The sequence below is a fragment of the Silurus meridionalis genome, chromosome 14 (genome assembly GCF_014805685.1).
Source record: "Silurus meridionalis isolate SWU-2019-XX chromosome 14, ASM1480568v1, whole genome shotgun sequence".
Lineage (NCBI taxonomy): Eukaryota > Metazoa > Chordata > Actinopteri > Siluriformes > Siluridae > Silurus > Silurus meridionalis.
The window spans coordinates 18,968,384-18,984,187 of NC_060897.1; the positions used below are offsets into that span (position 1 = coordinate 18,968,384).

General features: G+C 39.6%; 3 protein-coding genes across 6 annotated transcripts in view; 1 reads left to right on the plus strand and 2 right to left on the minus strand.

Annotated features, from left to right (window-relative positions):
* On the minus strand, positions 1–2,338 carry tmem128 (transmembrane protein 128). The gene is made up of 4 exons (XM_046866385.1): positions 2,188–2,338; positions 1,570–1,702; positions 917–1,078; positions 1–404 (listed from the first exon to the last, which is right to left on the minus strand). The coding sequence occupies exons 1-4, from the start codon at positions 2,288–2,290 to the stop codon at positions 305–307; spliced, it is 498 nt and encodes a 165-aa protein (XP_046722341.1). The 5' UTR covers positions 2,291–2,338; the 3' UTR covers positions 1–304.
* zbtb49 (zinc finger and BTB domain containing 49) overlaps positions 1,588–15,804 on the plus strand; it is a 26,702-nt gene continuing 12,485 nt past the window's right edge. For 2 of the 4 annotated variants that reach the window (XM_046866377.1, XM_046866380.1), the window contains exons 1-8: positions 10,728–10,847; positions 11,392–11,458; positions 11,932–12,101; positions 13,130–13,292; positions 13,678–14,587; positions 14,776–14,822; positions 14,946–15,019; positions 15,151–15,233. In XM_046866377.1, the coding sequence (XP_046722333.1) occupies positions 11,950–12,101; positions 13,130–13,292; positions 13,678–14,587; positions 14,776–14,822; positions 14,946–15,019; positions 15,151–15,233 (1,429 nt within the window). In that variant the 5' untranslated portion in view covers positions 10,728–10,847; positions 11,392–11,458; positions 11,932–11,949. Of the gene's footprint in view, positions 1,719–10,727; positions 10,848–10,953; positions 11,093–11,391; positions 11,459–11,931; positions 12,102–13,129; positions 13,293–13,677; positions 14,588–14,775; positions 14,823–14,945; positions 15,020–15,150; positions 15,234–15,804 lie in introns of those variants that run through there. The other 2 variants (XM_046866378.1, XM_046866379.1) reach the window with 2 other exon arrangements.
* Positions 7,347–10,843, minus strand: lyar (Ly1 antibody reactive homolog (mouse)). Its single transcript, XM_046866384.1, has 8 exons — positions 10,703–10,843; positions 10,497–10,611; positions 9,888–9,995; positions 9,213–9,296; positions 8,878–9,139; positions 8,726–8,791; positions 7,740–7,825; positions 7,347–7,589 (listed from the first exon to the last, which is right to left on the minus strand). The coding sequence occupies exons 1-8, from the start codon at positions 10,822–10,824 to the stop codon at positions 7,455–7,457; spliced, it is 978 nt and encodes a 325-aa protein (XP_046722340.1). The 5' UTR covers positions 10,825–10,843; the 3' UTR covers positions 7,347–7,454.

A 15,804-nucleotide genomic window follows, 5' to 3' on the forward strand; every position in this document is an offset into this window, starting at 1 on the left:
TTGTAGCAAATTGTGTTGTTCTGTTACGATGAGATATTTATTGGACCGTGCACATAAAAATAAGTTACAATCGAACCCTGAAACATAAAAAAAAGATGCAAAAGAAGATGAAACATTACTGCGTTAGGAATCTGCGTCACAGTCTGACCCAAAACGGAAAAAGAAGTCAGCTCAGTTCAGACAGCACAATGACACAAAGCCCACAGACAAAGACGACATAGTAGAAGCCAAAAATGTCTTAAACATCAAAAACACTGCTTTTTTTTTCTTTTTGGGAATCCGATCGCCCGTGTACGTGTTGCTTTTATCCGAGCAGTGAGATCACCATCACGACTCCCATAAACTGAGTGAAGAGAATCACAGGGGTGAAGAAGGACCACACAGGCCACAGTGCAATGTTAAAACTGTGAACAACAACAACAAAAAAAACAAGGATTAGATCAGGTAGAGTGCACAAAACATTCCAAGCATTCATGTCTTCAATGTCCAATTATATAGTTAAAGGTTCTGGCAACCCCATTTGTGCCACTTTTGTCATTGGATTCTGCATTCTGATTGGTCAAAAAGTGTTGATTACTGTAGCTCCATCTGCAGTTCTAGCAATGAGGCATAATCACAGATTTATACTGATGTACCAATTCTAATGATAATTACATTCAAAACATGCTGCTGTTAAGAAAAGGGAAATAAAACGCCACCTTTTGGACAGAGTAATGACTAGCTGCACTTTCTTCTTATTAATTTGAAATCTGAATCAAAATCGGGGCTGTTGAGGAGCCTGTTGCCTGTTTAAAAGTATGGACAAATGTTTATGGACACCTGAGCATAAGACTGGTAGGTACTTTTTGAACATCCTATTCCTCATTATGTCTCCATTTGCTTGTATAATAGGTTTGGTATAACCGCACACACTGACCTGAAGGAGGCGGCGATGAACGCGGAGGTGGTGATCGGTGGGATGGCCGGGTACTCCTGATCATAATGCTGAATTCCCTTCAACCACTCCAGGTACACAATGCAGAACAGGGCGAGGCACAGACAAACAGTCAGCAGCACCAAACCCACATTAAACCACCAACTGCAAAACATCACAACGCACAGTTTTTCCCTGGTTTTAACTTGGCCATTGTCCATTGGTTGAATATTGAAGAGCTAAAATTTGAAAGTCAAATGTACATAGTTTTAGGTTCTAATTTTAATAATGAAAGCGATCAGAAGGTTGTGAGGTCAGATCTCAGAGTTGCCACTGCAACCATTACACAACCAAAACACATCAATTAAAACCTCACACAGTTTTCCTCTTGAACACCAACCAAATGTCCCCATGAGATCAAAATGGTCATTTGATCCCCACCGAGATATGAAATATTTAAAGTGCGTTCTCTCGTGAGGACAAGGCGTACACTCTTAAATATGATTCGGGCTGGAAAGTGTTTTCTTCCTGATGCTGACAGACATATATATATATATATATTTATAAAACACATGCTGTGGCATAAGAGGAATAGCACACGGTGACATGAGCCAGCTTCAGGATGACCAACATTTCAATCACGTACACACTTTCACCTTTTGATTTCTTCATTTTCCAGGATGACGCCGAAGAAATCCACGTAGTAGGTCAAACTGATGGAAGCCAAAATCCAGAACACGGAGTGACGGTTTAAGCGTGGGAGCGGTTTGGAGTCTGCCTTCTCTTTGCCTGCGATACAGTCCAGGTGAAATGAGACACAGCCAAGACAACATGTAATAACTAAACTCATGATCAAACACTCAAAAGTTATTATAGACCCATTACAATAACATCAGCACACAATACTCTGGAGTAAAGCTGTGTAGTGTTTGTTATGAACTGTGAGGTGTTTATTTCAGTTTCTTATGTTAATAGGGTCTGTGCACTTTATTATTATTATTATTATTATTATTATTATTCAGTTGTTTGACACCCACTGTACATGAAATGAATGACTCTTTAGTCAAAGCTACTACGAGTAGGACATTACAAGTACAAGTTTAATTCATGTTAAACAAAGACCAAACAATGGTATTTAAACGGTAACTTCGGATACATATGCAGCTTTAGACCATCTTTAACCACCTTTTTATTTTTTTAAGAAAAACATATTTATATATAGATTTTTTACTTTGTTCGTTTTTTGGAAGCAGGACCGTTTTTGAAAGACTTACTCTTCTCGTCGTTCTCCGATTCCGGGTTCAAAAGAAGCCCCGCATCTCTTTTAAATCTGTTTCGAAGTTGTGCTAACTCTGTATCTGAAAATCCGCCTGCCATTGTTTTTTTTTTTTTTAAATTGTTATTTCCTCGTCCGGGAAATATGACGTAAAATAGAAGCGACGGAGGCTAATGGGAGTTGTAGTTACTGATACTTTGTTACTGTAATTAAGTCGATTTTCCTGGTATCAGTACTTTACTCTTCTTTTCTTACTTTATTTCTTTACTCTTCTATTCTTACATTTTTAAAACAGGCTCGTTACTTAAGTTTTAGTCTGTCACTGGTGTATCATTTCCTGGTTCTCACACACCACAGATGTAGGCTAGTTTACGAAGGTAACAAGAAGTCTGTGGTTAATGATGGGACAGAGGGAGTCAGTGATGTAAACATGACTGAGAACAAACACATGATCACATCATCATCATCATCTTTTCACTACTTGTGTTCTATATGATAGATGTTCAGCCGGGATACATTCTGGATTCATTACATAACAAAACGTTCAATTCTTTTGTATTAATATAGTAATATGATGTGAGGTCCAGTTACCAGCATGACACTAAAACAGGTAGTGGTAATGACTACTTTTTACTTAACCACATGTCAGAGCCCAAACCTTACTTTACCTTGAGTAAATAATTGTAGTGAGTACTTTAACTTTTACCCGAATATTTTATAACAAATCAGTATCTGTACTTCTAATTGAGGGAAGGATGTGTGCACTTTTGCCATCTCTGACCAGATTTAGTATTATATCATTAGTTGTTATCAAAGGACACTGTCTGTCTGTCTGTCTGTCTGTCGGTCATCTGGTCGATCAGACTGTCTGTCTATTTATCTATCTCTCTATCAATCTGTCTGTCTGTGTGTATATCTATCTAATATTATATTATTAGTTGTTATCAAAGGAAGAATCTTTTTATCTGTCTGGTCTGTCTGTCTGCTTGCAAGGGCAAATAAGACAAAATACAATCAATGTGTAAAGACATACAATGCTCCATTTTTTATTATTTTTTAACAGCAGTAGTGAGCACAGCAACAACAGACTATGTCCACATAGCCACGGGGCGAAAGTAAATGTTGCGATATATCATATCAAATCGTTATATCATATCAAAATTAATGCCATGGATCCTCTCATTTATAATTTTAAACTATCTAAAAATAAATAGAAAATATGACTGTAGTTTGGTGCCTAATACAGTTATTCAGTGATCTATAATGAAAGACATAAAGCTGCTCCTTATTTTTCAAATCTGCTGGTCGAAGCTTGGGCATCTTTGGTCTAGTCTTTAGTAACTGAAAGGAGCTCCATCATTTATTTATTTATTTATTTGGAACCCCATTAGCTTCCACGAGTGGTCGCTAATCTTCCTGGGGTCTATTTTACAAAATCAAAACATATTATACACAATCACACCACACTTTTTACAATATGTTATTTAAAAAATAAATACAATTCAATTTGTTGCATTGTATAATGACATCATGCAAGACCATGAGTCAATATACAAGTCAATATACAATGCAACACCACACAAAAGGGGAAATTTTTAGACTGGCCAAGTCAATCATCAGAACCGTAAGCCAACAGAGAAGGATTTCACAAAGAGAAGAGGGTGAAATTTCCCCTAAAATTTTAGATTATTGATGCCAGTTTGATGGAGTTTAGTGGAAGCCAAGGAAATGCAACCAGATATTAAGTGTCAGTTACTTTAAAAAATAAATAGGACTGTAAATGACTGCACAAATACACTACAGTGCAGGAAGAAGCTGTGGTGTTGGTGGTGGTAGCACAGATGCTCTGCCACCTTCTGCCAGATGGTACAAGGAAGAGGACACCTTTATACAGGTGTGAGAAGTCATCAACAATGCTGCCACCACTTGGCGTACCAGCAGAGCCAGAGAGATCCTGATGATCTTCTCAGCTGTTCTCCCAGTCTGCTCTTGGGTCACGCAATCTGAGACCAGGTTCAAAGAATGGAGTAGCAACAGAGCAGCAGCCAGGCAGCAGAAATTAAACACTTCCTATCTCGGTTTGGCCGAGGATGCCAATGGAAAGTGGCCAGTGCACCTGTTACCCCAACACACAGCTGTTAGAGGAACAGACACACCTGCGTGGGTTCAGAAGGTCAGGTGTTGGACCAGAAGCCAAGGGAGTGGTGGATTTCTGTAGTTTGCCTGAACACAAGAAGTATTAGTGTCTGTGAATCCAGACTGCCAAGATCAGAGAGGAACTCAATCTCCTTGGAGAAAGAGAGAGAGAGAGAGAGCGAGAGAGAGACACAGAAAACGAGATCATCCTAGAAAGAAACTGAGCATAAGTAATAAAATTTAAAGTAGCTCAGAATCCATGGTGAAGAATATTTGCTGCTCTCTCCAGACTACTCGGATAAAAAACGAGTCTGAAAACTCAGCGGCTCAGTGTGTGTAGGGAGTAAAATGACCTGACTTTGATAAAGTTCTATCACAGGCACAGTATTGTTGGAGCAGACGTTGCCCCCCCGGCACTCTCTCACTCTCTCTCTCTAGAGCAGGGGGAGTAAGAGTGTCAGGTTCGGCCGAGTATTGCATTCACTCCGCTTCCCCAGGGTCAGCACAATGGCTTGCTCACTCGCTAACGTCACCCAACTCTCCAGAGATATTTTTTTTGTTAAAAAAAAAGGTTAAAAAACAACAATGCAACATCTATAGACAGCTCGAGCCAGCACGGCAGGGGTGTGCCCGCAGGACAAATAAGCTTTTTACTAAAGAAAACGAATAAAACGCTGGTAAATTTGAATCGTGAATGGCAACCTAAAAGGTCATACTGAACTTTCCATCAGCTGACCAAGCAGGCATCTATGGGAAACTGCACACTCACTGGATCAGGTGTACCAAATTCCAGGAACTTCAGCCTCTTTGGGTTGGACATGTCACATATGTTCAATCCACACCCCTATCTCAGCAAACAAGCTAACAAACATTAATACAGGAACTAGCAATAAACAGGATAACTACAGAGTATAATTAGTTAAATAAATAATCAAACAAATAAATGAATAAATACAAAGAAACAAATAGCAACAAGAAAGAAACAATGACAAACAAGTATTATTCTGGCTAACAGTGAACTTACAACAAACTAGCATTATATTGGATGAAGATTTTTTTCATTGGAGATACTCTGTGCAGCTGAGAATGGTTCCACATGAGCAGCCCGAAGATCCATGAAGTTACTAAACAACTCAAAAACTATTAGGATCGATTTGGTCTGTAATATTAATAAAAACAGTGTACTATAATGTCTTAGGACTGCAGTTTGCATTCTGAAGTCTCCATTGGCACATTAGGGATACATTTATAGGGGGTAAACTTATTGGCATAAAAAAAACAACCCATATAAATTCATACTTTATAACTCATTTATCACTGGAAAGCTGCTTTTTGACAGTGTCTGTTGATTTAAAAAATAAAAAATAAAAAAAGGTGCTATACAAGTATAACTAAATTAAATTACAATATATTTTGCAGGCTAACAACAGTTATGTAGTATTTTTTAAAACAGGATTAACACAGCAACCAGCATTGTGCTAAACAGGATAACAACAGCTTAGACTGACAAAAACTAGTGGAACGCAATATAATCTAATGTAATATAATGTCATTTATTGTAATATAATTATAATATGATAGTATTTATAAAAAACTAAAATAGTTTACAACATCTAGCATTGGGTTAACCACAATGTAACCATGTAGCACCACATTAAATAGGCTTAACACATTAACTAAAAAATTTACATTTGCGGCATTTAGCATACGCCCTTATCCAGAGCGACGTACAAAAGTTCTATACAGGCCAACAACGAAATAGTATTAGAAAAATATACTGAACTAGCAAGGCTAACAATGCCCTTAAATTAATTCAATAACAATAACAACAATAAACTAGCATTATGCTATACTGGCTAACAACATCGAGCAATGTATTAACCAGGATAATAACCACATAGCACCACGTTTAACAGGCTTAACACAGGAACTAGCACTGTACTAAACAGGCTAACAACAAACTAGCATTATAGTGGCTAATAATGACCAAACATTATATTATAAAGCAGAACACTATGTATTACTGTATAAATCAGGATAATAAACTAGCATCTGTATAAAAACTTTATGTAGCTTTGTGTACTTTATGTAGCTCTATGTTGTTGTTTAGTGTAGCACCAGGGTTCTGGAGGAACGTTGTCTCGTTTTTACTGTGTACTGTGAACCACTTGATTTGCCTTGAAAACCATGCTAGTAAATAGGTTAACACTCAAGCTAGCAGATATGTTTGAAAACTGCCTATGAAGTGTACGTTAGTCAAACAAAAGTTGAAGCTACTGTTGCAAAGTTCTTCATTCCTTTTATCATAGACATGTATAAACTCAGAAAAGTTATGAAAGTGTTAGGGGAATAGATTTTGTACGCCAAATCGCATGAAACACACGTTTTTCAACAGCTTTGTTTCTGATCTCTAATGCCAGCTAGCATGAGATTGTTGACACTAAGCTGCCTGAGGCAACTCTTTTTATATGATTACAGTGTTTGAGTATTAGTGATGTATCGGGTAAAAGAAATAACTATGGAGAATGTGAGTTTATTTTGTAGATTATATACACTTATATTTATTGTATATTGTAGCTAGTCAACATGAAATTAAAAGTAGCATCAGCTAACTTACTTGTAGTATAGTAATTTGTGTATAAATGTCAGTTGTTAACAAAAACAAATTTATATATAATAAAGATATACATTTTCTGTGGAGTTTTTAATCACTAAACATTTGATTTACTGATTCGCCAAGTATTAAATCAAGCACCAAAATACGCCATGGTGCACACATCCGGCAATTAAAACCATCCGTGTGGAAACATTGCAAAAGTTCTGTTCGGTGTCCTGATGATTTTAAAGCGCCATAATTACTTTAATACATATACAAGAATATTTTGTCTTCATGCTCTATGTTGAGTTTGGTTCCCTAATAATTAACATACATTTGCATAAAGCCTCCACATTTGTCTATGGAAAAAAAAAAGTATGTGTGTATGTGTAACATTATAAGATTCACTCCAGCCAGACAACATATCTTTTTTTAGGAAGAACGTTTATTTTAAGAAAAATATACATGGATGGGATGAAACTGTGTTTGATGGACAGGATAAAACGGTGTGGGAAAAATGTGCAAAAGAAGCATTATTTAACAAGTGTGACTTTTTCTTTCAGGATCTTAAACTTTGGGTTTTTTAGCTTCTTGTTGAACAGAGAAAACAGCTCCTCCTCGGATTTATGGTTGTCTTCTGCACTGAAAGCATAATACGCTGAGAAAACCTGCAACACACACAAAACTTCAAATTACTGTCCATTTTTTTGCTTTAGGAAAAATCCTCAGTTTAACATATGAGTGAGAAGATTTTATGCAAATGTGGGGCGTTTTGTGCATCAGTACAGGAAGCAGTGTGTGTGTGTGTGTGTGTGTACCTTTTTGCGGAGCTTCTTGAGCGCGATGCCTTCTTCTGGAGCCTGACGGAGAACTGCCTTTATAGTTCCCTTCCAGTTAAACTTCCCTAAACATACAAACAAACAGTTATCGTTATTATGTCTATATACACACATATACAACAACACTGCCCTCTACAGTCAAATGGATCACAATGCATTTATTATTATATATATATATATAAAGTGCAACCCCCCCATCCCCCCATTTAGTCTTGCGAAATACAAAAGTGCTTCGAGTCTCTAATAATGAATAAATCAACACTGGTTCTCTAGATTACTAAGTTAAGTCACATAGTGAAATATGTGGTGAATAAAGTGTGCGGATTGGAGCGCATCCGTCCTGGGCTTGTGATGATGAACGAATACTGAACATCACATCATGTATTCTGTCTCTTGTATCGCTAGTGCTCGTGCCTGTTGTAGTGGTTAGTGAAGGTCACATCTGTTCTAGAACATTCCGTTGTAGTGTTGGAATTCTCCTGGATGTCTGAACAAATGAATCAGGACTAAAAATGAGAGTAAAACGACACGGTCAAAGGTTTGTGGACACCTGACCGTAAGGTTGGTATGTGCTTTTTGAACATCCTTTTCCATATTTAGTTCCTGACTGCTGTTAGAATGATCTCCACTCTTCTGGGAAGATGTTTTTCCAGATTTTGTGGTAGATTTTTACTCATTCAGCCACAAGGGTGTTAGTAAAGTCAGGTACTGATGTAGGTGAGGAGGCCTGGAGTGCAGTGTCCCAGTTCATCCCACTGGTGTCCCAATAGAATTTGAGCTCTATAGCAGGACATTCAAGACCTTCCATTCCAACCAATGTAAAAAAATATCTTCATGGAGCTGGCTTTGTGCACAGGGATATTGTCATGCTGAACCAGGTTTGGGTCTCCTAGTAATATGGATTTAGGATCACCTCTACTAAGATATACTACTTTGTAGCGTATGTAATGAAAAGAGGCTTCTACCTTTAGTGTTGGACTCCTCTTGTGCTTCCTCTTGTTCATCCTCTACTTCTTTCAGGTTTTGTCTCTCTAAAGAAAAAACAGATCACTTTTTAAAAGAGCACATGCTTTTCAGGACCGTGTGCCAGGACAAACACCCGATTTAATATGCTTACCTTCACATTCCTCTTTCCTTTTCTTCCCCTTCACACTCTCTCCTTCCTCTGCTTTTCGCTTCCTCTTTTTCTTCTCCCGAGGCTCTTCTACGCCATTCTCTCCGTTCTGCTCATCTTCCGTTCGCTTTTTTTTACCCTTCTTCTGTCGCTCTTCTTTTCTCTCTCTCTTGTTCTTCTTCTGCTTCTCCTCGCCTTTGACTTGTTCTTCCTGCGCGGGCGGCGCTGGTGGAGATGCGTGCTCGGGCTGGACGGCTTTCTTATCCTACAGGACGGATATAATCAGCGTCTTGGACACGTGTGAGCGAGCGAGTGTAAATTGAGAGTCTGATACTTACAGGATTTTGAGAAGAGGAGAAGATCTCCCAGACTTGATCCTGCAGATTGGAGTCATAAATCCTCAGGCTGTTCTTTATCCAGTTCTAAAGGGGGAAAAAGAAAGAAAGAAAAAGGGCTGTCAATCGATTAATCGCATGATTGTTGACTCGCGATTGATCGCAACTAAATCGCACATTTGTATCTAATTGTACCTTAATTTAATTGTACGTTACGTTTTTTTTTTATACTCTAATCAACATGCACATGGGCAAATATTGATGCTTTATGCAAATGTATGTTTATTATTACTGAAGCCAAACTCAACATAGAGCACGAGGACAAAATATTCTTGTAAAATGTTTTAAATTCCGTAAATCTTCAGGACACCAAACTGAGCTTTTGCTATGTTTCCACACGGACGGTTTTAATTGCCAGCACCATGGTGGATTTTGGTGTCGATTTGAGACTTGGCGCATCAGTAAAACAAATGTTTAGTGATTAAAAATGATTTTTTCTGGTGGATTTTTTTTTTAAGTAAAGAAAGGAATAAATGTGTGTTGCATTTAAGGATTTAATTTAATTTGTGGATATATTTTAGAGCAGTCAGTGTGCAGTTTGTAGAGCAGTACATATTTACTGTCCTCTGTCAAAACGGTGTCCAAAGTGTCAATATATTTGACGATGATGGTTCTTACTTGAAACTTGGCTTTCTTGCGTGGGACGTTGTCGTAAGCTGCGACCTGCTGGAGCACAGAGCGCAGTTTTGCGCTCACACCAGGCTTATCCATCGCCGACTGGACACTCTGTACACACACACATACACACGATCAGAGCTGTGTGTACACTATAAGCTGGTTGGACTAACAGCAGTGTCTTATTGTAGAATGTCAGTATTTTCATGTACGACTTTTATTTATCAGGAAACCAGATTGCCCATTTGTTCCTAGACAATAGACTCTGTGAAATTCTGGATTCTGACTGAAAATGTTTTCCTGAACCCTCTCGTTCTAACAGGTCATCGATGCTTCTGTGGAAAGCGATTTCACAGGGACTTAACAAAGACGGTGGAGAAAATACATAATGGTTGACATTGTTCCAAGGAGACAAAAACTCTCAAGTCTGAATGGATGTTGCACTTCTGGTGCACCAGACTGCATTGTTAACTTCAACCAAATTTGTTATATGGTAAAAACAGGACCAGATATTTTCTTCCCTCCTTCCCAGCTTATTCCAGGAATTGTAGATATGAAAATACATCTGGATTCTGTGTAGGATTTGAGTAGGATGACGCATGGCTGAAGTACCTGAATCCACTGCTGCTGCTTCACATCTCCTTTGTTTGCTTTGGCCTCGTAGTTCTTCCCTCCATACTTCTGATCCTCGCTGATGCACTTCACGTGGCTCTTATAGTCCTCACCCCTACAGACACAACGTTGGTGAGAAGCTCATGGAGCATCTATAATGCACTGGTTCTAGTGAACAGGGTATAGGGAGTATGAGGGAGTCTTACCAGAAATCTTTTCCACAGTCAATACAGGAGAGGACCTGGCATCCCCGGCACATAGACGTGTGTTTTTGTATCTGGGCTTTCTTCAGCGATTCTCCACACGCGTTACAAGTGAAAAACACCATCGTGGATCAGCAAACACACACAGGTTTCTACACACTCACACAACAACTCTTCAGCACTACTCTCATTGATTATTATAAAACTAACCCGACTTCAACAGATTACACGCACGCCTTCACGTGCACCGGACGATTAAATAGGAATCAAATAATAATAATGATAATAAAAAACCCCGCTTTTGATCACTTTCAAATCAAAACCACGCCGGCAGCGCAACGCATCGGTGTTTACGTTCCGTGCAGGAACACCAAATCCACTAACAGTTCCGCTGTACGTAACACAATTAAAATTATTTTTCTAAAACTCTATAACATGAATAAATAAAATGTACAGAGAATATATGGATGAGGGCTGAACTATTTCTGATAATATTGTCATTTTAATACAACGCCGGCTTTGTAATTCAGTGCATCGCAGAAGCATTCGACGTCCGTGCAGAAACAAAAAACACTTATAGTTCGGTGGAGAGATAATCTAAGCAAAACAAAAAGGTGTAAAGGTCATAACCTGCATGATATTTAAAATTACACCAATAACCCGTGTATTATATTCTTTTTTTTTTATAACAGCAAAACCAGCCATCTGCAGCAGGAAGTGACGTTTCATATCGAGAGTGACTGGTCAGCCGAAGAAAAGGTAAAGCATAAAAACATAGCCGTGAAACATGAACTCTGCTTTTATTAGTTTACAGCGCAGACCTGCTTATTTGTTATTTATAATAGATTTAATGTTAATGTGCCCAGATGTGTTTATCAGCGAGCTTTTGCGTGCTAAATTTGCACGAGTTGCTCAATCCGGAAGTCCAACTTTGTCTTGGCTGGTCACTGTAAACATCAAGTTTTGTATCAGACTCATGGGCAATGTTTATTTTTTAGACTTTTTTTTTTTTTTTTTTTTAGCAATTATTTATATTTATTATATACACTGTCCCAGAGCAGGTTTAGAGAAAACTAGGCCATGATGGAGGACATTATTATTATTATTATTATTATTATTATTATTATTATTATTCATGCATCATACAGTATTATTGTATTAAATCCATAAAAGCAGGTTAAGTAATATGAACCTGATTTCTAATGGACAGTGTATTTGTGTGTCTTCTGCAGGTCGTGTGTGTGTGTGTGATGGAAGGGCTGTACACACACAGTGTGTATCTGCTGCAGGAGCTGCAGGAGCAGAGGATCCAGGGGCTGCTGTGTGACTGCATGCTGGTGGTGAAGGGTGTGTGCTTCAAAGCACACAAGAACGTCCTCGCTGCCTTCAGCCCCTACTTCAGGTGTGTGTGTGTGTATCAGTGTATTAGTATATTTGGGGGACAGGGACCAGTGCATGTTGATATCACTAGGTTTTTAGTCAGTGCATGTGATTTTTGAGAGACTGCTGTTTCCATGCAACAAACTGGGTAAAAGAATTGGACTGACTGATACGCAGTTAAGTCCAACATGGGACATTTTTGGTTCGAACAGAAGAACTTGTGTAAGACGGAGAGCAGGAGAGGTCAAACATGAAGGCTGGAGAAAGTAATACCAAACCAACATACCATTCCATATTAATTTTCTGTTGCAAAAGCTGACGCTGGAGACTCCTTCCACTAAATATCTCCTCTTCATTATATACAAAATTCTACACAGACACACCAGAGGTGTAAAAATTACCTTACAATCCTGCTTGAGTAAAAGTATATATACTGCAAAACTTATTCCAAGTTAAATAGTACTCCATAACTCACATTTGCACTACTGTACATTCCACCCATACTTATACTGTATATACTGTACCATGCATACATATATACTTATACATAACTATATCATGCCATTAAGTATATTATCTTCTAATCTTTGCACAGTATATTGTATATTACTATATATACACCATAATTTATTACCTTCTGTACAATAATCACCCTCGTCTCTGTATATAAGGACCTCATAGCCTATTTATCTTACTGCTATTTATTGTAAATAGGCCACTTATGCACATCTGGTTAGATCTTTTAATAAGGCAATTAACAAATGAAATTCCAGTATTATGTCACAAAGGAGAAGAATTACAGAATAAATAAGCCAAGGTGGGTAAAGCCGACGGGCAAAATGTCATTGGTAACGCTGATTGTCAAAAATATAGTGGAGTCAAGAGTAAATACATCGCATCATAAATGTGATTGAGGAGAGTGTAAAAGTTGTCTACATGTTTGATACTATATTTTACTGAAACATCTAATCCATTCTGTACATCAGACAGACATCTTGAATGTAACAGCGGTGTAGGATGTACTGAAAACGTGTGTGTGTGTGTTTTCAGATCCCTGTTCCAGAATTCTCCAGCAGTGAAAAACGACGTGTTTCATCTGTCTATTCAGGATGTAGGGGGCATCGGACAGATTCTGGATTACATGTACACTTCTCACCTGGAGCTTAACCCAGACAACGCGCACACACTGCTGCACGTGGCACAGAGCCTACAGGTACGGCAGGTCGCTGATACTGGCTGTGTGGTAAAAACGTGTGGAAGTATTTTCACCTCATCGTTTAAAAATACCAGGAGCAAAACCTTGCATCTTGTAGGAGAGTAAATCAGGGAAACTTATACACTAAATGGACAAAAGTTTGGACAGTTAGAAAAACCACATATGGCTGGAGAAATCAGGTGTCCCAATACTTTTGTTCATACAGTGTATAATTTTGGCCATATACAGAGTATTTCAAATGGCAATATACGATGCATATAAGCAATACGGATAATGTCAGATGAATCATCTGGTTTCACTTCTTATGAATTTAGCTGAATGAAAAACTATTCGTGAAGCCCCTGAATCTAAATGTACCTCTCTGGATTTTTTTTTTTAACAGGTGTCTAACATTCTTAACATGTGCACCGCGTACTTAAAGCCTGCCACCCCACCTCTTTCTCTGCCCGATTGTGTCCTGGGTGGCCTTTTACCCGCAGAACCAGACTTGCAAAGCCCCGCCCCCAACGACATCACCAATCCCAACGTTCAATACAGGCGACCCCAACAGACGACCGCGATGTCAGCGGCCCCACCTACGGGCAACCTGGAGGCTACTAGTAGCCTTCCAGCTCATGGTTACAAGCTAAGGAACTTCTACAGCAGGCAGTATTTTAAGGAAGTGTCAGAGGAGCAGAATAGCGCCCAAGGTGCCAATCAGAGCCTTGCGAAGTTGCCCACGAATCCAGACAACCAATCGGTGCATTTGGCTGCGACAAGCAACTCGATACCACCGGACACAGGAAATCCTGGTGTGTGTCAAACCAGTGTGCCGGTGATGTCCCAGACGCTGACATGCTATACAAGCTCTACAGTGCCCGCCTCTTCATCATCATCATCGACTTCCTGTCCTAATGCTCCTGTGCTACCTGTCAGCGTGGCAAAAAGCACCCCTGCGTGCCCGAAAAAGGCTGTCTATCTCAAGAAGTTCAATTACCACGTTTTGGATGAGGTGGTGGAGCCCGAAGCTATGATTGACAGCTGCAGTTCAGAAAGAGACCAGCAGGTGGGGCCAGAGCACAGGCAAGAACTTGTCAGCCTAGACACTCCCACTGAGGAGCCGGCGGAGGAGCCTGAACCCAGGATAGTGACCAACCCTGCTACACCACAGCGGGCTGAGCAGACGTGCCCACAAAATCAGGTGTCGGAAGAGTCCAATGTCGCGGAGATGAGTAACAAGTGCTGCTGCGAAGTGTGCGGCAAAACATTCAAACACCCCAGTAATCTAGAACTGCACAAACGCTCACACACTGGTAAGACAAAACACACACCACTAATAACCTCACACTTACAATGAAGAGGCCACGTCCCCTTTTTTGATAAAACAAAGGCCACACCTCCTTAAATTTACATATTAGTATATAAGATATAATGATATTCTATGTGTGTGTGTGTGTGTGTGTGTGTGTGTGTGTGTGTGTGTGTGTGCGTGTGTATGCAGGTGAGAAGCCATTCCAGTGTAATGTGTGTGGCAAGAAGTTTTCCCAGGTGTGTGTGATTTACAACTGCAGTTCAAATACAACACAAGCTGTGACAATAGTTATGTTCAGTCTGACTGTGTGTGTGTGTGTGTGTGTGTGTGTGTGTGTGTGTGTGTGTGTGTGTGTGTAGGCGGGAAACCTGCAGACTCATCTCCGCCGCCATTCAGGAGAGAAACCCTATATTTGTGAGCTCTGTGGGAAAAGGTAAGTGTGTGTGTGTGTGTGTGTGTGTGTGTGTGTGTGTGTGTGTGTGTGTGCGCACACCCACATAAACATTCAAAAAATGTAACTTCAACAACGTGCTGCAAATGCTTAAGTGTATGTGTGTTTTTCAGTTTTGCTGCATCAGGAGATGTTCAGCGGCACATCGTGATCCACTCAGGAGCCCGACCTCACCTGTGTGACATCTGTGGACGAGGTGCTCCCTCTCACGCACACACACACACAGATGCACACACACACTTACAAACACGGAGAGGATGAGTTTGAAGTCATGAACACAGCCGTGGTAGTAGGAAAACCCATGTGTAAATATGAGAACACCAAGAAAATGGGTATAGAGGGGAGAACAAGAAAGGACCCTTGATCCTTGCAGGTGATGGAGTCTTTGTAAACTGGCCACACTAATTCCAGGATTCGTGTTCGTAGTCTTGCGATTGGCTTTTTTCCGAAGGTTGCTGAAAGGTCAAGGAGAATGAGGCTGCATGATGCTTATTAAATAATGGCCACAATGGCAGTTTTTGTGGGGTCTATTCAGGGTAAGACAGAGAGACACACAGTCAATTATTAATAGTGTGGTCTACAATGTGACGCTAGTCTGAGGGGTCCCTTGCTGTCTTGAATGTCGTCTGTACACAACCATAGGTTATGGAGGCTTTAATGTTCGAGTTAAAGGGGAGGATTTATCTACAGCAGACTTGAAGATATTGCCACTAACAAGAGTCTGCCAACAACATGAGAACAAAAGGAAAATCCTGACAGATCGAGAG